This window comes from Taudactylus pleione, unplaced genomic scaffold, assembly GCF_031769625.1.
Source record: "Taudactylus pleione unplaced genomic scaffold, aTauple2 ptg000376l, whole genome shotgun sequence".
NCBI lineage: Eukaryota > Metazoa > Chordata > Amphibia > Anura > Myobatrachidae > Taudactylus > Taudactylus pleione.
Genome location: NW_028284777.1, coordinates 4,576,187 through 4,597,858, shown reverse-complemented (window position 1 = coordinate 4,597,858; position 21,672 = coordinate 4,576,187). Strand labels below are relative to the sequence as shown.

Genomic DNA, 21,672 nt, shown 5'->3' with positions numbered 1-21,672 from the left:
TTTTCGCTGGCAATTGAATATGGCCCATAGACTACTATCTTAGGCTGTCCTTGTAGCATAATAAACTATAGAACATAAGGAGTAACAATGCATGTGTTAGGGAGTATTACATTACACATTACATTGCGTGTCTATATTCCCCTCATTAGTTCCCCATATGGATGGGACTTTGATGACACATACAAATTACTCATGTCGAGAAGAAATATCTTCCTGACCTAAAGTAATTTAGTGACAAGAGTTTTGTCATTCCAGCATTGTACATGTAGTCTTCATTTACAATATGGAGACATTTAGATTTATCTCAATATTATTAGAGAAAGCGTAAAAATGTTTATATGCTATGTTGATTGAATTAATAATATTGTTTTCTGGTGATGGAAAGTGTACCCTTGTTCCAGGGGAACTTTTAAACTTACCCCTGGTTTGCAAACCCTGATTTATTAAGGGATCTAGTTAATAGTAACAGAGAGACTTAGGGGTAAGTTTACTAAGAATCAAGTTTGTCCCAAGTTGAAACACTCACAGCATCACTGGAACACAGGAGAATTTTGACAGCTGAAACACTCAAATTTACCAAGAATCGTGTTTTGCTGAATCGTGTTTTTCAAAGGTGTATGTGATTGTGTTTCTCTCTGAGTTCCCTATGTTTGACCGCAGCGAAACACACCCGAACATGCAGCCTGCACATATCAGTGAGATATGTGCAAGATGCATGTGCGTATTTTGTGTATATAAAATATATTAAAAAATAGAAAGAAAATAATGTGAGGTTCCCCCACAAAATCATAACCAGCCCCGGGCTCTTGAGTCAGTCCAGGTTCTAAAATTACAGGGGGACAAAATGTATAGGGGTCCCCCGTACTTTATGAACCAGCACTGGACTCTGTGAGCTGGTCCTGGATTTAAAAATACAGGGAAAATATGGCATGGGGTTCCCCGTATATTTAAAACCAGCACTGGGCTCAAACTAGCCGTAGTGTAATGCCACCGCCAGGGGTTCCTTTCACCTTGGCCAAAGCATTAATACCCCAAACTAGTAAGCCCAGGCTGGGGATCCTGGGGGGCACCCCAATAAAGGGATTCCCCCCTCCCCTTAGTACCCCAGGCCTGGGCTGATGCCTGGGCTTTTCCCTGCAACCCTGGCCAGTGGGTGCAGGAGTTATATTGTTAATAATAGATGTGTACTATTGTTTTTTACAGTGGGACTACAGGTGCCCTTTGGCACTTGTGGAACTACAAGTGCCAGCAGGTATCCGGCACTGGCACAACCACTGTAAAAAAAATAGTAAAATAATGACAGTACACACACACCGTAGAAAGTATAATTTTATTACATACAAAACACACACATACATACTTACCTTGTCCCTGGTGACCTGTCTCCTTCTCCAGTAGGAATTCACGGCTATCCCTAAAAAAATACTCACCTACCTCTTGGCGCAGGTCGGTCCTATTCTCCCGACCCAGCCTTACAAAAATAACAAACCGCTTTATCCCGGACCATGGACACTGAAGAGATCTATGTGTTTCCACATATTTCACTTCCCCAGTAAATGACGGAGACCTTGTGTGTTTCGTCATTTGCCGGGCCGCCAGCCAATCAGAGGATGCTGTAGAGTAAGCGGCCACTGATTGGCTGTGAGGCACCTGGCTGTCAATTAACAGCCACGTGGCTCACAGCCATTCAGCAGCCACTTACTCTAGAGTGGCCGCTGATTGGCTGTGAGCCACATGGCTGTGGTACTTCCCTGACTTTGTGAAAGTGTACCTAGAAGAATTGATGCTGTTTTGAAGGCAAAGTGTGTTGCTCATTCACTTTGCATTTTGTTAATTGATAAAAATAAACTACTAACACTTCTATTTTTGAAAGCATTCTTACTTTGCAGCATTTTTTCCACACCTGCCTGAAACGTTTATTGTTTACAACAGGCCTGGCCAATCTGTGGCTCTCCAGCTGTTGTGAAACTACAAGTCCCAGCATGCCTTGCAACAGTGTTAGCATTCCCTAATAGCAAAACTGTAGCAGGGCATGCTGGGACTTGAAGTTTCACAACAGCTGGAGAGCCACAGGTTGGCCAGGCCTGGTTTACAATAGTGTGTATACAGTATATATATATATATATATATATATATATATATTATAACATTTTATTGTCAACTGTATTGAATTAGTACTTAGTAGTGTCATCAAAAAGAATGCTTGGCATCAGCTTACTGTACCTTATATGACCAACAGTCCTTTGTGTGGTTTCATCTAATTTCTATAAGGTATACATTATTTCTATTATCCCGATGCTTTATAAAATATACTTCATAAATCTTCATAATTTTGAATTGTCCTGAGATCATATTCATATTTCTGTATGCATAGATGTATAAAGTTTTGTTTTTTAAATATAGATTACATTTAGGGGTAAATTTACTAAAGTGAGAGTTTTTAGAAGTGAGTTTTAAAAGAGATGTTGCCTATAGCAACCAATCAGATTCTAGCTATTATCTTATAGAAGGTGCTAGTTAAATGTTAGCTAGAATCTGATTGGTTGCTATGGGCAACATCTCTTCTAAAACTGACTTCTAAAAAACTGTCATTTTAGTAAATTTACCCCTTCATGTACAGTTTAGAGTTAACTAAACATCCATAATGGAATGAATATGGAAATGGCAAAGAAATGAAACAGCTTGCCCCTCAGGCAGTCAACATTACTTCAGCTCACCCATAACTGACACACAGTGGAGGTAGCATTCTATGAGCTAAACCAATATCCCTGGGACTTCAACCTATCAATCACTAGACATGAAGTACTGTAGTAGTATCATTAGCTTCTAATGAAACGATGGACTGCATTCTCATCATATTAGTGTAGCGTACACAATGGTAGCTCCTAAAATAGCTGTATTTATTGTGAATAGGCAACTGGGACACTTTAAATTTATCAATATTATGATTTTAACTGTTGTAATAGTTTAATAATCATAAAACACCAATGTAGTTTATCATTTTGTAATAGTTCATTCAGTATAAAGACAACTTATATTGGAGTTGTTGCTCTTCATTCAAAACTGCACAATATGGGTCTATAAAACAGTTTGCATTTAATGTAAATGTATATATGACATAGGGATTACTGTAATAATGTAATTACCCAATAAGAGAGCATTCCTTTTTTCCCACAATGATCTTTTATAGGGCTCCATTTACTATCGAGTTTGAGGTTTTTAAACTTGTTGTGAGTAAAAACTATTTATGCTGTTATTTATTAGAGCCTGTTAGTGCCTCTGTAATGCAGCGTTTTGTTTTCGTTTGTGCATTTAAATCAGTAGGCTGCCTCTATTTATCAACGAGCGGTATTTGTTCATTACCGTTCATTTAGTTATTTTGAAAATCTACAACCTCATTCTGTTAAACTGCGCTTAAAAGCGCTATGGTCCCGTCAGCCAGAATCCAGGTCTTAGCAGCTGGCGCCTCCCCCCTCCCTCCCTCCCTCCCAGAGCAGCCAACAGCCCCCCTTCCTCCTTTCCTCCCGCAGGCCCCTTCCTCCCTCCTGCAGCAGCTGCCGGCCATCCCTCCCGCACTAGCCGTAACCCTTCCGCCTGCAGGACCCCAGCACGCAGCTGATTATCTCTCCTTCACTGTGAGGCAGCTGCAGTCTCCAGCCCAGCGCGGCTGAGAAGGGAGGTTGCTGCTGCCGGACAGGGATCCGAGGTCTCACTGCGCATGTGCCGGGAATGCTAACACATGGCAACATGGGTAATGTTTAAATCCCCTTCACCGAGAGAACCCTGACGTCATCAGCCAGTGTCCAGCGTCATTCCCTGCTATCCAAGTGGGCATAGAGGGGGAATATAACCATGTGGCGACCGCAGCGAGCCCGCGAGGGGACAACAAACTTGTGTAAGTGGGGACAAAGTACTTGTGTAGCTGGCTGTCATGGGCAGGAACTGCACTTCTGCCCTCACTCACGTCACTTCCAGGTCCCTAGCGCGAAGGGGAAATACAGCCTACCATGGCACATGCACCCATTACAGTAAAATAAATAATACAATTTCCTTTCGGCAGCGCCGGTTGGAGAGAAGAAACAAACACTGACAGGACTGTTTACATTACTGGTAACGCTAAATAACATTGCAGGACAAATTTGTTTGTAAATGGAGCCCTATGCTTTGCAATTGCATATACTGTATAGTAGACACACTTGTCATGCCATATATCCACTAGATTTTACTGACACACCTGTATATATATATATATATATATATATAAATATATATATACAGACATCTATGCACAATATATATATATATATATATATATATATATATATACAGTCAGGTCCATAAATATTGGGACATTGATAGAATTTTCAGATTTTGGCCTCTATTAACCACCACAATGGTTTTGAAATGGAACAAACAAGATGTGCTGTAACTGCAGACTTTCAGATTTAATTTGAGGGTAATTACATCCAAATCGGGTGAACGGTGTAGGAATTACAACAGTTTCAATATGTGCTTCCCACTGAAAAATCAAAACAAACCCATCAGAGAGATAGCAAAAAAATTAGGTGTGGCCAAATCAACTGTTTGGAAAGAAAGAACGCACCGGAGAGCTCTGCAACACCAAAAGACCCGGAAGACCACGGAAAACAACTGTGGTGGATGACAAAAGAGTTATTTCCCTGGTGAAGAAAAACCCCTTCACAACAGTTGGCCAAATCAGGAACACTCTCCAGGAGTAGATGTATATGTGTCAAAGTCAACAATCAAGAGAAGACTTCACAAGAGTGAATATAGAAGGTTCACCACAAGATGTAAACAATTGGTGAGCCACAAAAACAAGAAGACCAGATTAGAGTTTGCCAAACAACATCTAAAAAAGCCATTACAGTTCTGGAACAACTTCCTATGGACAGATGAGACAAAGATCAACTTGTACCAGAGTGATGGGAAGAAGAGAAGAGAAGGAAAGGAACTGCTCATGATCCTAAACATACCACCTCATCAGTGAAGCATGGTGGTGGTAGTGTCATGGCGTGGGCATGTATGGCTGCCAATGGAACTGGTTCCCTTGTATTTATTGATGATGTGACTGCTGACAAAAGCAGCAGAATGAATTCTGAAGTGTTTTGGGCAATATTATATGCTCATATTCAGTCAAATGCTTCAGAACTCATTAGACGGCGCTTCACAGTGCAGATGGACAATGACCTGAAGCATACTGCAAAAGCAACCAAAGAGATTTTTAAGGCTAGAAGGTGGAATGTTATGCAATGGCCAAGTCAATCCCCTGACCTGAATCCGATTGAGCATGCATTTCACTTGATGAAGACAAAACTGAAGGGAAAATGTCCCAAGAACAAGCAGGAACTGAAGGCATTTGCAGTAGAGGCCTGGAAGAGCATCACCAGGGATGAAACCCAGCGTCTGGTGATGTCTATGCGTTCCAGACTTCAGGCTGTAATTGCCTGCAAAGGATTTGCAACAAAGTACTAAAAAGTGAAAGTCAGATTTAGGATTGTTTAGTTTGTCCTTACTTTTGGCCCCTTAAAAAGTGGGAGGCACATATTGAAACTGTTGTAATTCCTACACTGTTCACCTGATTTGAATGTAATTACCCTCATATTAAATCTGAAAGTCTGCAGTTAAATCACATCTTGTTTCAAAATCATTGTGGTGGTGAATAGAGGCCAAAACATGAAAATTCTGTCAATGTCCCAATATTTATGGACCTGACTGTATATATATATTTAAAATGGGTCTGATTCTGAGTTGGGAGCAAAAACAGGGCCAGTAACTTTGGGTCTGGATACAACCATGCTGCACTGCAGGTGAGGCAGATGTAACATGTGCAGACAGATTAGATTTGGGTGGTGTGTCTGCGTCTTTATTGAAGTGTAAATATAAAGATGCCCAGCATGTGTGGACTACATGCAACAGCAGCCAGTACTTACCCCACATGCACAATAAATAAATAAATGTATTTGCACCCCTTACAGTTGAACATAGGGCCTGATTCAGACCCACTCGTGAGCGGCTGTCCGCTCGCAAGTGGGTCGATGTTCTGGACCTCAGTCCAGAGGGAGCTCCGTCGTGCGCAAGCGCCAGACGCGACGAGCGAAGGAAAGTCCTTCACTTGTTGTGTCCGATCAAAGGGGGCGTGCTGTCAATGTTGATTGACAGCACGCCCCCTTTGGTAGGCGTGCCGGGGGCGTGCCTCCCTGACGGGGGCGTTCCCACGGGAACGCCTCCCGTCAAAAGCCGGCCCACTGACATCACTAGTGATGTCAGTGGGAGTGATTTTGGCTCTGATAGAGCCAAAATCACTCCGGAGCTTGCGGTTGAAAACCTCAACCGCAGGCTCCGGCTCGCAATTTCGATGGTCGCGATGGTCACGACCATCGCGGCCATCAAAATGCACGCTCGTATAGCCTGTGGGTGGTGACCCACAGCTATACGAGCGTCCAGAAGGATGCTCCATTTTCATGGAGGCCGGCCCTCATTCAGAGCGTGCGCTCTGCTCAGAGCGTACGGCTCTGAATGAGGGCCATAGTTAGTTAGTAGATACAAACTTACTTGCTTGTTTGCTTTGCTACCTACTCAAAATAAGCCCCAATGTGATTTTGTTGTCCCTTTGTAGGAAATAATTTTGAATTAGCGTGAATGCATATGTAGTGGTTAGGTGCCTGCTACTGTAGATTACCATTCCATGGATTAGCTGGTCTTTGTATTCAGTGTGCAGTATTATGAGGGTCATGGTACACATGTAAGTGAATTATACGGGTTGGGTATCTGTTCCTGGCGGTCGGGATGCCTCTGGTCAGAATACACACAGCAGCACTCCAATAGTGAAAACCCCGACAGCGGTAGGTAAGTATACTGCCACTAACCCTAACTCCTACCCTAACCCTCCCTCCCCGGTGCCTAACCCTAACTTCTCCCCCTAATGCCTAAACCTAACCTCTCCCTCCCGGCACCCTAAACCTAACCCTCCCCCATTAGTGCTTAACCCTAACCCTCCTTCTAGTGCCTAAATCTAACCCCCGATACTTACCTTCGGGATGTCGTTGGTCGGGATACTGGAGCCGGGTCCTGGTGCTTTCGGGATTCCGCCACCGGTATTTAGACTGTCGGCATGCCGCACACTGATTTACTGTATACAATACTTACAGAACTGATTGGAAAGTACAGTAGTGAATGTTAAACCTTCAGATTATTTGTAATGCAAGACAAATTTAGCCATGTTCTTAGTGAGCTTTCCTAACTGTGTACAGACACAACTTTATCAGAAAGGAGCTCCTGTTGCATCCAGAAAACAAGCCAAGGTTTAAAAAAAACACCCTATATGATGTGATGAAATCATGCAAAATGCCAATATCGCATAAACTGAGCATCTGGCATAACTTGATAGGCCTGTACCCTCCCAGGCTCAAGTCATACCAGAGAGCACATTTATTAGTCTTTTATTTAATTATTAGTCATTTCTATTTCCTACTTCTGTTAAATAGTTAATAGTTGTACCATGTTTTACAATACTTGTGTAGATTCCAGCAGAAATGCCTATGAAAAGCTAGAAATATGGTATATACTAATTTATTTTAATATTTTCCAAAATGTTTATGCTACATAATTGTATACAGATAATTTACATTTTCTTTATTTGTTGTGCATTGTATAGCCTCCACCTCAGATTTATGACAAACAGTTGGATGAAAGGGAACATACGATTGAAGAATGGAAAGGTACCGTAATATTACAAAATACCCAGTGTATTCTTCTTTTATTAGGTTAAAATTACTTAAATACTAATTACACACACACTCACACACACACACACAAACACCTAGTATTTGTGCTTCAGCAATACCTCAGTTACTTATGCTCCAGCAATATTCCTATTTTTTGTGCTGCAACAATACTCTGCATGTAGAAATCAGCACATAAAAATTGCCTGAAGGTGTAAATACCTTTTATTTTGTAAAAGAAGGTATTTACCTTTAGAAAAAAAATTAGGGAAATTGTCTAATGCATGCTAATAACTTCATTTTCATGTTTTGCAGAGCTCATCTATAAGGAAGTTATGAACTTTGAAGAAAAAACTAAAAATGGCGTAGTAAAAGGACAGCCGTCCCCTTCAGGTACTCTTTGTAAATAGCAGTATGATCACATCAATTGTCCAGTGCTTACGCCAACTTTACATTGTTATTCTAATGATAAATTAATTCTAAAGAATTAATGTTTGCACAGTTAGGACATAAGCACAATGCAATAATACAGCATGACAGCATCATACAGAAGCTATATCTAGTCAAAGACTATTTCCACATTCCAGTAATTTAAGCCTTCAAGTAATCTGCAGAAACAGATTAATGTGGCTTGGTCAGTGTACATTAGTACATTACATTACTGTGTCCTATGGAGCTGTTCAAACAATCAGTAAAGGGATAAATGAATATTGAACAGGGTTACAGGACCAGCTTTTCAAGAAGACAACAACTGCAAATTCCCAAGATCACAAACACCCCAAAAGACCCAAATTTATATAAAGAATATATTTTACAAGCCAGTCACATGTATATATAACAATGGCCTAATATAGAGACGCCTCTTCATGTGCCTTTTTTATGTGTGTTTTATGTGTGGCATACTAAAACCAAACTTGTCTGAGCAACCAGTGTGAATACTCCACATGCTTTTCTACTCGCGAAAGAGGGAATGACCTTATAACAGTGAAGCCACACCTTGGTTGTATGACATTTGGCGGCGTGACTGAGTGTCACACCCACGCTATCATTAAGCAGCCCTCAGCCTCTCTGGGCACAGTGTGATCACTTTGCTATTTTGGTGTCACCCCCTCCGATGGTGTGTACCTGGAGCGGCCCGCACCCTCTGCACTTCTGTAGTAATGCCACTGAGTACGAGTTTAATATGTGGCGCTCCAAAGCCATAGCTGAAATAATGTTTAGCAGTGCTGGAGTTTTGCTATTATTACGCATGGGCATTGTTGTAATGTGTATGGAACTGGATACCAACTTTTCAAAAAATGAGCATGATCATGCTGGAAAGGCATGCTCATGGCAGGTTGGGCCATGGTCACCTCCTGCTTCAAAAGTGCTCTGCCTCCCCAGGCATTGGGACATATCTCCCAATTGTCTCCGAGTTGGGACAAGAGTCCTGAAACGTGGTGCTGTCCTCTGTTATCCGGATTGTTATGTCTAAATTGGCACAGTTGGATGGTATGGTTATGCTGAGTTTTCATGCAGTGACCTGAAGGAACAGAAAAAACCCTGCATAGTCAATGCTGTCACACAGGAACCAACACATTGTCTTGCTCATATAGGGAAATATTTGTGGGGTTGCCTCTCTGGGTTCAATTTCATGTGCTATTGAATGCTGAGGAGATAATGTTTACACAACCCAGGGTAGGCTACAGGTGGGTGCCTAAACACAGTAAGGGTTTTTAAGGGTATAGTGTTTTGGAGAAGGCACTTCTGTGTCCCACTCCTCTCTATCTCCTACACATACTTGGCCGGTTCAAGATTTCTTTGCCCTCCAGGCAAAACATCAGGCTGCCACCTCTCCTCCCCCAAGATCTGTTAACCAGAACCACATTCTTAACTTTTGTAACATAAGATAGTAACGCTTTCCTTCTCCTCCCTGACAAGCCTGCAGACCAAATGCACCGATATCTGATGCAGAATTATATCAAGGCTACACTGCTGCCCAGTGTCAAACACAGGATTTCTATAGAATTTGTTTGAGTAAATGCCTATATAAAATGTTCTTTTTTAATAATTGGAAAAAATAATGAAAACTTGAAAATCTATCAGATTTTCCCTCACATGATTTCCGACCTACCAGCTTTTTCCATATATACAGATGTGTCCTCATACACCTGGCGCGATGTACAGTACTTGACATGATTCCAGAGCTGTGCACTTTTTCCTAAATTTTTCTTCTTTTTCTTTATTATGCATCTTAGTTCACTTATAGTGTACTAGGTACTTAGTATTAGTGTTTTGGCGCGGCTAAGTCGCAAAATCTGTATGGCACTAAACAGACTATTTAGCATTATTTGAAGATAGGTGTATGTCATCACGTCTGTATCCCCTGCCCTCTGTCGGACAGCATTTTCCTCACATTTTCCTCTGCCCACCAGCTTTTCTTCCCATGACCCTCTGCCCACCAACTTTCCTCACATGCCCATTTCAGTATGTGACATCACATGTTGCATTTGATTTCACTGCAACTCCTTGTTTGTCCTTTCAGTTTTGACAACTGGATGTAAAGGGGCAACAATATTAAATACAAAGCTAGGAATGTTTTGTACTTAATCTTATTGCCAATTTAAATGAAGCAGCTAAATCAACCAAACACACAACTTTTAAAAATAAATTTACCTCCTGGTGTTGGGAATTAATTTCAATGAGACAAGATTGGCAGTATTTGTGTGACATGTAATAGAAACAGTATTGACGTGAGTTTTGCATCATGGCATATCTAAGGCACAACTGAAGAGCCATCAAGTGTATACAGAAGAAGCACTGTAGTACAGTGATTAGCACAGCTGCCTCAGAGTACTAGGGAGTACACATGGGAAGGAACGGGTTAGTTGACCTGATGGATTCATCACAGTGATCACAGTTAGGGATATATATCAGACCTCATCCTCCCCAAATCAGTTCCCTAGCAAATTAGAAGGCAGATTGTTCAGCACCTCAACGTCCCGTAACCTCTTTCCGGATCCTCAATCTAAAAATATTCTTGTGATTAGTACTGTTGAATGTAATCCCCCCACCCCTTGTACAGAAATTGTCTTTCCTTGAATAATGTTCTCTGGTTTCACTAAGGCGGAATTTACAAGTATATCGTCTTCCCCATTGTCATGTAGACCCACCATTACCTGACCACTGACCATGACTGGTTGCAGATTGTCTCTGCGGCACTTTTGTGGTCTTCCCACGCACAGGACCGCTGGGGAAGGTTTTCCTGCAGGGGCATCCACAGTTGATTTCTTCTTTTGGTGACAGCTGATGCTGACATGTCCCACTTCATTGCAAACTTGCAATCATAACAATTGTGGGTATTGCCCAAAACAGGTACCCCCCACCATGCCAAACAGTGCAGAAACAGCTGGTGTAGTTTTAGGGGAAAATGGGGATGATCCTCCAGGTTGCCTCTCTTTCCAGGCACATTTGTCCCAAATAATTTCCTTGTAGTAAGAGCTCTGGTGAAGGCGTACTTGTCCGCTAGGCGGTCAGCCTCTGTGACAATTTAGGGTCACGATTTAAGACCCACTCCTTGACATTGGATGGGTATAGCGAGAGAAATTGCTCCTAGGTGTTTTAGTCCGTGACTTTCAACCCCTCCACCCACTAATGAAAAATGGTTTACAACTGAGCCAGTAGTCCAGAATACATATTAGAGGAACTGTGTTTTAAATCCTGAATTTCTTTCTGTATGCCTCAGGTCTGCAAATGCCTCCAATGGTTTACCCCTCAGTCCAGGAGGTAGCCCACTTACTTGGAGGCCAGAGTTTTTTGTCTGTAAACCATTTCGCACCCCCTGCGAAATGTATCTAGGTGTCCATCTTTTTCCAGTACAGGAAAATGCTCTAGGAGTGGGCGAGTGAAATTGGAGTCACTGGCAAAACATTATATACTGCTGCTATCTTGGATCTCACTTTTGCCAAATAAAATAGGAAAGAAAAACAATAAGGGAAGGGGAGAAACTGTTTACAATTGAGCGTCTTCTTTAAAATATATATAGCATTGAGTGTGGTCTCTGGTAAATTAGGATGCTGACATTTTCTCAAGAATCACACCACTAATTCACTTAAGTTCTTATAATAAAAAAATTATGATCCCACCGCTTGCCACCAATTTGTCACAATCAGCCGGTTCCCAGATACATATGGGAACCAATGTCAGTAGTTATAGTCACGTCAGCACTCACAGTTAATAACACAACTACGCTGCCACCATTAAGGGTAATTTGTGGATCTGTCCCTCCACCAGGTAGCCTTTCAATTCTACCTACACACTATTGTTAATATTTACACAAAAAGGTAACATGTACCTTGGCCCCTCACAGGCGAATAGGTTTTTTAAGAAACACAAAGACCAGCCTAAAATTAAATGCAGGTTTACTGTAATTTGAGCACAATTACTCCAATGCTTAAGGGTTACAAAAATAGTTACACACAGATTAATATGCAAATATATTTCAAGAAATATAAATGGAAGAAAACGTTGCTAACTTGCAAGGTGGTGAAACTGCCGTGAGAGAAGTTGATGTTGGACTAGGTTCTGGAGCATCCCAGTCTGGATCAGACTCTTCTCATGAATGGACATTCTCTTACTGGTCTCCCTGGCATTTATCCCTGTGCAGAGCTGCTCTTAGCCCTCATCTTTCCAGTAAAGATGTTAATTAGTGTCTCTGTGAATCATACGCATCTCTTTGTCAGATTTCTAAATGGGGTGTTTTAGTGACAGGATTCTTAGAAGTGGGCAAATGGACCAGGGGATATTTCCATGCCCAATTTCAAAACTTCTGAGAAAGGCTTTATCTATTTCCTGACAAGCTGTGTCATAGGGAGATGCAAAGTTCTGGTTTTGGGATTTACAATCCAGCTCAGTCTGACTTCAGGGGTCATCAAATGCAGTGGGATTTCCTGACAAAAGCACTAAACTGGGTACACACTGATAGATATATCTTTAGTGCATCGCCGGGTGTGTACAGCAGATATGTCTGTGAACAGCATCATTCACAGCAGATGGCCGTAATTACTGAAAGATATACCAGTCATCTGCTGGTGTGTGCGGGCGACCCGCCGATCGCCCTTACACATGCTGCAGGGTCCCTGCAGTGATTGACAGCTCAACTGGGCGGGCGATTTAAATGCCCGTCCTTTTGAGCTGTCAAGCCCGGCACATCAGGCAGATGATTGGTAAGTGTGTATATACTTACCAATCATCTGATAGGTCGGCCAAAGGGCCGACCCATCGACCTAGTGTGTACCCAGCTTTATTCATCGAATCTTTTACAACTGGCTCTAGATCATTATCTGGCCTTTCCAGGCCTGTGCTGGTTTCAAAGAGAGCAGAGACCATAAACATAATTCTACATATATGGTAGGCACCTCTGCAGCATAGAACCTTGGTCACTTACAAGACATTGGCACACCCAATTACCATTTTGATATATTTACAAGGCAATATGACACATTGCACACAATTACACACACAAAACCACACAGGTCAATAGAATACAGATAATAAGCACAAAGTTTTGAAAATGGTAATATCTCATAGTTATATCTGGGCAGAACCATGACAATTATGTTCATTTGTCCAATTACATTTGAGCCCCTGAAAATAGGGGACTGTGTATAAAAATGATTTCAATTCCTAAATGTTTCATACAATATTTTTGAGTTAAAGCTGAAAGTCTGCACTTCAATTGCATCTCTATAGTTTAATTTCAGATCTATTGTGGTGGCGTAGACAGCCAAAATGTAAAAAATTGTGTCAGTTTAAAGTTATAGACAGGAGATGGGCACTCCAAAACACATAGAAAAGCAGGGTGCCAGGACGCATTAATAATGTAACTTACAAGAAGACAACGGCACTCCAGAATCGGATTCCTAACACCAAAAGTATTTATTTAGGTACACAGCATATTTAATAGAGAAACGTTTTGGGCAGCTATGTGCCCTTTATATAGTAACACAGTAAAGGACTTACCACAGCAGATTTTGTTCCTCTCTGCCTGCAGGACACAGGGTGGGAGTGAATGTGTTTCTAGGCAAAACAACCAGAACGCCTGGTCTCATCAGCCTTATGTAGGGAATAGGAAAACTGTTAGAAGAGCAAGGTAGAGCTCAGGGTTATATAAGCTTGCTGATTCCTGTGGACAAGACGACCAATGTGGAACCAGTTGGTCGGTGACTAGTGAAGTGAACCATTTGTAGCCAGTGTTAGGGTCACAAGAAAGTGTGTGCTTTTTTTTGTATGGAATGTTTTTAGTAAAAGGCAGGAGTATGGCTACCTTTTGATTTGGTCCAAAATCGTTTCACTGTGAAATGCACTTCATCTGCATTGTGGTTTCATGGAAAACCAGTGATGTTACAGTGACACCTGTGTGAGGGGTTAACTATATTACTGGTATAATCATGATATTCAGTTTTTGTTTTCCAATATATAAAGATTACAATATATTTGTTCCACCTTGCTACCAAACAAGCATTATATTTGTCCCAGCGAAAACTATAATTTTGCTTAAGAAGGGTCACAAACTCTCCAGTCAGTAAGTAGTTAAATGCTTTATTATCATATATTTAATATTTTAATTTTGTTCAGAGAATTACATTAGCTTTATCTGAACTGAAAAAAGTGATGAAGCAATTTTACTCACCAGAGACCAGAAGTAATTGCAGTTAAACTTGATTCATGTGAAATTTATACTTATACAGTAAGCTAAAATATCATCCTCCAGCTAAATATCAAACCTAACCCTCGGTGTGACTTTAGGCAATATAAAAAGGAGAATGTAATCCTTAATTCTTTATAAATGATTTGATATGCACTGTAGGCGATTGCTGTACTTTTTTTCCCTTATATACAGTATATATATATATTTATATATATATATATATATATATATATATATATGTACAGCATAGGCTCGGCACTCTTCCTTCAGGCATATAGAAATATGGGCGCCCTCTGCAGTAATGAAGATAGCAGTGTGGGATGGGATAATCAGATTATTCTGGAGTGCCGCTGCCATCCCACACTGCTATATATATATATATATATATATATATATATATATGTGTGTGGAATAGTACTAGGAGACTGCTATACCTCCTGCTTTCTGGTGTTGCAGGTATAGGGAGATTCATAGAGAATATTCAGGTGTATTCTTTCAGAGAGCAGTAGAGAACTACTAGACTGACAGTATTGCTGCAGTCTGACTTAATGGGTGTATCCTGATGAGATCACCTGTGATTTGTAATAGTAATATCCTGAGGTGGAACTTGCCCGACCTCTATAGTAAAAGTAGATTGGATAAAGTAAATCTCTCAGGAGTGCAGACACAGAGGGCCTGATTCAGAGGTGGGCGCTAAATAATGCTGCCACGACTGAAACGTTTTACTACCTCGGCCAATAGAATTTATACAGAGACACCACTGGCTGCAGCGCTACGCCGCTTTGTGTAAAAATTTCCACCATCGAACATTGCATCAGCCGTATGGAGGCGCAGAATGTCTGTCTGAACATGGCCGCTGGAATCATTGCGACTGCATAAAAAGTCAGTCATTGTGACACGCCCATGAAACGCCCATGTCTCGCCAGCCACCTCCCTTTTACCACCCAGAGACACCCAATGAAATTCCTCCTCTCTGCGTGCAAATTCGGTCCGTCCCCCAGCAGGAACCATCGAGACCAGGGATGTATCTATAATGCACCTTGCACCCATATTATCTAAATTGCCTCGGACAGGGAATGCACATGGGCCCCCTCCTCTCTTAAGACGCCCCTGATCGAGACCATAACTCGGACGCATGCATAGTCTAAAAACAACGGCCACTTGTGTCCAACATCGATACTGCGTCCCCATCTGAATTAGACCCAGAGTATGACTTTCCATAAAAAATGTCTTACCAGTAAGAAGTTACTGTATTGTTATCCTCTCTTATCACGTACTAATTAATTATGGGATCATACTATTCCTTAAAAGAAATTGTGTTCACCTCACATTTATATTATATTATTAACCTTATTTTTTTTGTGTAATGTAAAAATAAGGTGTTTGGGTTACAAGTACTCTGCCCACCCTTTATGTTTTATTGCTCTTGTGTGCAATGGGTTTATTTACTCTGCACAAAATCATCCCAGAAATATTGGGTATATATCTGAGAGTGGATACAGGGCCTGATTCATTACGGATCGCTATTGCAATCACAGCTGCACTTCCGCACGCAGTTCTGCTGCGAAAATACGCTAATGAATCAGGCCCACTGTGCTAAACTTGTGTAGTTTAAAATATGCAAAACTCATTCTGCGCAGGCCCAAAAGAGGTGGAATATTGTAAGATTGTGTTTGTATAAGTGTGAACAGGGGCAGACCAGCACAGGAATGCATACAGTATACAGAGCGCTCGCCCAAGCTGCATCATTTGTGGGAACCTGAGTGCAGTTGCAAATACACAGTGATGATAATGATCATTGCCAGAACTACCTAACCAATTCTGATTGGTTGAGTGTGAATTCATCTGTTAATTTTGCAACAATGGAAGGTCCAGTGGTATTGGTGTATGCCCTTGTCCTTGTTTTTTCTTAAGTCTGTGTTGTTATTAGAAAAAAAGGTTTAAAAGCAAAGTTTACCTTCACTCTTCCCAGTATTGCTCATCTCAGAAAAGTGTTTAGCACTGCTCCTAACAATGATTGTAGGAAGAAACTGTTATGTGACAAACAGGCACTATGCCCTGGCCGGCCTCACTGACATGGCCGCCGGCTAGGAGACACGGCTGCTGACACCACCACTGACTCCAGTAAGGGCCTGCAGGGTCAAAATGATGCTGCAGATGGCATGCAGTAGCGTTAGTGGCTGCATGGTGTTGTTCCAGTTACCATGCAGGCCATAGGCAGGTGCCATGGGGCAAAGATGCTGCTGCCCACAGTGCCTTGCACTCTGTGTGAAGGACCACTCACACACCCCTAGTAATGGTCCTGGGAAGGAACACACAATGACTGATGTCTGTGTGTCATAGTATCATCAAGCAGCAGTTATAGTTTACTTTTATATTGTTCTGAATTTCAGAACGTTTTTTGATAATGAGTTTACAGAGAGGACAGTACTCATGGTATTGACAATCCAAATGGACACTTGATGAAGAACGGTGTATCATTAGAATTTCAAATCAGTAGCGTAAGTATTGTCAATAACTCCCGTAGTAATCTAATAAACTGTTTTGAAGTTTATTCATGCTGCATGGCAGATGTGCAACCATATGTACCAAAAAGTTTGCTAAAAAAAACCAAGAACAGACAGGCGTATTTATAATGGGTGTAGGGTGTGCAGTGTACATGGGGCACTGGGTCCAGGGGGGACCCGCACACCCTGCACCCATACTTTTTTTTTCACTCTTTCCTCTCCAATGACCAATGGAGTAGTGCTGCTGAAAACGCCTGGAAAATGGCCACCGTGGCCATTTTCCAGGCGTTTTGCGCATGCGCAGTAGCAAATCACCGGGAAAATGGCACAGCATGCGTAGTAAACTCCAGGCCCACCCTAGAGCCCGAAGACTACTGCTGCTGTCATTTCGCTGACAGCAGCCGGGGAAGAGGAAGGGGCCCTGGACGGTGAGTGCCTGGACGGTGAGTGAACATGGACCCCCTCCTCTCTTAATACACCCCTGGGAACAGATATGAAATATGTTTTATTATTTGCTCAAAGTAAACTGACCCGAAAATATATATATATTTTTTTTACATAAATAATGTTTGTTGAAATATTTTAAAAAAAGGGAAACAGAAAGAAAAAAAACGGAGAGGGGGAAAGGGGTACATATATGGGGGATACAAACATTTAAAAAAAAAAACAATACACACAGTGTACTACAGTAGAAAATAGGCTGATGATATTAAGCAAATGATTACCCCCCAAAAAACATAAATCATATAGAACACATGTGGAGGTGTACTCAATTAGAAGAGCCAGGTTCATTCAGACTAAACTGTAAAGTGTCTGACATAGACGGTTTGTTAAGAAGATTAGCACCCTCCCCATCACTTACATATTCATGCCAAGCCATCCATTTCATTATCTGAGAGGAAGCAGAGGTGAAATAGGGCACTGGACAGGGGCGTTTCTGGAGAGGAGGGGGCCCGCGTGCAGTCTCCGACACGGGCCCCCTTCTCTCCGCCCGGCAGCGCACTGAGCTGTGTGCGGCCAGTGCCGGAGTTAGAGTGTGCCCAGAGTCTGTAGAGTATGCGCAGGTCACCGGGAAAATGGCCGTGGCGGCAATTTTCCCTGTACTGCGCATGCGCAAACGACTGGAAAATGGCCGCCGGGCCATTTTCCAGTCGTTTTACAGCGCCGGACACCCGCACCGACGTGGGACATCGGAGAGGAAAGTATTATTATGGGTGCAGGGTGTGCGGTGCGGGGCACCCAGGGGCCCGTGTTCCCCACACACCCTGCACCCATTATAGATACACCCCTGGCACTGGAACTGAACTTTATGAAATACTATAAGTATAGTAGAAGGGAGCAGTTGTTTCCAGCATTGGGCCAAAGCAGCACGAGCTGCGGTACAAATGTGACTTGAGGTGAGGCAGAGCCTTTCCTGTCATACTTAGGTATTCTCCAGAGTTTTGACTATAAAATGATAAGTAAATTTTAAAGCAATTTGTATTTGTTATGATATCCAATGCCTACTCCAAGTGAAAAGTCTAGAAACAGGCTAGCGAGATCTTCTGCCAATAACAACTGCCCGTTGTTCCCTTAGAACTGGGATACGTTCACCGGTACTTAGATGGCCGTCTGGACTTACAGCTTGAGGTAGTAGCAATTCATATGGAGGAGCAAAGATACAATGGTGAGAGCAACAGTAGGAATGGAGACTAAATCGTGGCTAGTAGATAGGAGTATAGATCCAGAACAGGAGGTGGTACTCTATCAATGCGGCAAGAAGCTGGTTCAAGATTCTGTTGGTAGTAAATGTGGTATGGTTATAAGAGTTGAAAAAACGGCTTGAGGCCCGCACTGAAGAGTTTAATAATTGATTTGGCTTTGAGAGCCGTTGTTGTGGCTTGGAGCCCGGGCTGAGGAGTGGAAAATACTTGAATTGGCTTTGAGAGCCGATGGTGCGGCTTGGAGCCTGTGCTGATGAGTTTGACAATAGATTTGTCTTTGAGAGCTGATGTTGTGGCTTGAGCACTGAACAAGGTACAATGTTCTGATAAATAGTACCTAGATTAGAGTATGAGATAATGTACACGTTAGTGTGCAAATTGGCGTCCAAAGTCCTGATAAGACAGTACGTAAGTTTGAGTACAAGATAGTGTATAAGTTTGTGTACAAATTAGCGTCCAAAGTCCTGACGGACAATACGTAGGTTTGAGTACAAGTTTGTGTACAAGTTTGTGTATAAATTAGCATAAATTAGCATCCACAGTCATTCGGATGCTGAGTCAATTCAAACAATTTACTCAATTTGCAAGGCCTTCTGGTATGTTCATCATCTTCAACAACCTCACGACTTTCACTACATCTTTTGTGCCACTCAAACACATATGCACGTGACATACAATCTGCCCCGTAAGCCTCGGTTAGCATACGGACAGATTCGGTGCCCGTTTTGTTTAATTTAACGAAAATTTTTAAGTTAACAAGTTAGCAAACTCTATTTTTAAACTAATCATGTTTACGACGCACGGGAAAAACACAACTTTTTCGAACACTGTGTGACAGCAAACTATCTGTGCGAGAGGGGTGAAAGTTGCAAAACCGTTTTGGGATAGGTCAATGTCCCCACACTCCCTTTAACTCACGCAGTATGGTTTATTTAGTAGCATTAGTAGTTTATTCATCATCCGTATTTAAAAATGCAGATGTACTAGAAGATGAAAATTAGGTATATGACAGCCAGAGTTTCTGACGAATACTTGACAGAAGTTGCCTTAACATTATTAACTTGAGCAGATCAGGAACAGCAAACTTAGACAGAAAAACTTGCTATAAGCTATACCACAAACAAGACCCATCATAGAACTTCGTCAGGAGGGGCAGCTTAGTGTACCTAAGAGCAGGTTTATATTGTAGACAAACCAGATGTACAGTTGAGGCCTAATTATCAGCGCCATAACTACATTTACTGGCGCCCGGTGTTGGCCACGCCCCCTCCACCTGACGTCACATAGAGGGAATGGGGCCATGATCACCAGTAATCACAGCACTGCCTGTAGCATCTTCAAGATGCTCTGGGGTGCTGTAAGGGTAGTGATGGGCTCACCTGAAGCGTCCTTAGTATGCTCCAGGTGGCACTGCTGCAGAGATTCTGGCAGCAAGGTGCTGTTACAGGCACCCTGCTAGCCAGATGCTGGGACCGTGGGTGAGCATCGGTGCCGCCCACAGAGCTCTGCTCTCTGTGCGGCCGCACGGCTCACACACCCCTAGTTATGGCCCTGCTAATCATATATTACTGTGCATTATATATAAAGTGTTCAAATACATATGCTATGTTTCCTGCAAATTAAGATAAAAATCTAGCTTCTGGCATTGATAAACATTCATTACATTACACCAAATTAATAAGTTTTTCATATTTTGCAGCATATATACATTTCATAATATTTTTAATAATAGTGTCCAACTACTAGAATGTAATTATGAGTGTCAAATGGAAATCAATCTTTGTAAGAAAAACATATATGTATAAATCATTTATACAACTTTAAGGTGCCAAGCTCACTTTTAAACCCATGTGATAGAAGACCCAAGCCAACCAGCTTATCTCCATTTACACATTCACTGCATCAAATATTAAAGTGGACACAATTTGTACAGATAAGAAACAAGAACAACTATTAATTTATACAATCCTGGAACTATTTAAAAAAAATGAAATAACATTTTGTGCAACTGGCCATAGTTCATACAGGACTCACATTTTCAAATTGCTCCAAAAAATTAAATTTATTCTATTGTTATATTGACCAATCAGCAGGGATGTGCAGTTAGGGGAGGCAGATTCTCCCTTGTCATAATGATTGAAATAATACAAAGAAGATATTTATGATACATATTCTGTGTCATAAGTATTTGCTTTATATTCTTCAAATAATTTTTACAGTGGAAATAGAGTCAAATTTGTTTGGGAGGCACCGAGAGCGGTGCCTCCCGTGGAAAATTGTATAGGAGATGATGCGGGAGTCGGGGCCAAACCAAGAGCAGTAAAGCCCATTGAAAAAAGCAGGGAAAGTGGCACCTACACAAGTGCCTCATTTACGTGCTTTCAGCCCACATCAAAGCACATCCCACTCAGTGAGGCAGATGTGATTGGGCATCAGATCCAGCTATTGCAAAAATGAGTTGTTCAGATACAGATCTATGTATTTCTAGTTATTGCGCTGTTGGCTTTGAGTATTCCTGTGCTGTAAATTCTGTTGAGATACAGGGGAATGTATGTTATTATGCAACCTGCCAATTGAATGGTGAATTTAAGGTACCTCATTCGGGTCCATATACTACTAGCCAGTGCCTCACTAGTCACTGACCTCACCGCACGCCACTGCCAATCAGAGCCAAAGGTGTAAAAGGCTTAACCAATAATTAATCACACACATTCATTTATATACTGTATTTGCAAAGCAAAAGAGCAGTTTGTTTACTTAATGTACACATATTCCTTTATAACTGTAAAAATTAAATGTAAAACAGATACCAAAATTACCTTTACATGCAGGAGAGAAAATGTTTACAATGTTAATACACTACACCAGAGAGACGAAAACCAAATGTTGTTATAGCAGATTCCATCCTTGTATATAGATTTCATTATAAATCTACATGGCCAAAAGGAGACAGACCAATTATTCAGCATAAAACTGTTTTACACAGCTCACAAAAACTTATAACTATACTAAAATATCAGGGCTCATAAATG

General features: G+C 41.6%; 1 protein-coding gene across 2 annotated transcripts in view; it reads left to right on the top strand.

Annotated features, from left to right (window-relative positions):
- Positions 1-21,672, top strand: part of MAPK10 (mitogen-activated protein kinase 10) — a 255,191-nt gene that overhangs the window by 215,787 nt on the left and 17,732 nt on the right. For both annotated transcript variants that reach the window (XM_088445014.1, XM_088445015.1), the window contains exons 12-13: positions 7,676-7,739; positions 8,058-8,135. In XM_088445014.1, coding sequence (XP_088301140.1) covers positions 7,676-7,739; positions 8,058-8,135 — 142 coding nt within the window. The remainder of the gene's footprint in view (positions 1-7,675; positions 7,740-8,057; positions 8,136-21,672) is intronic.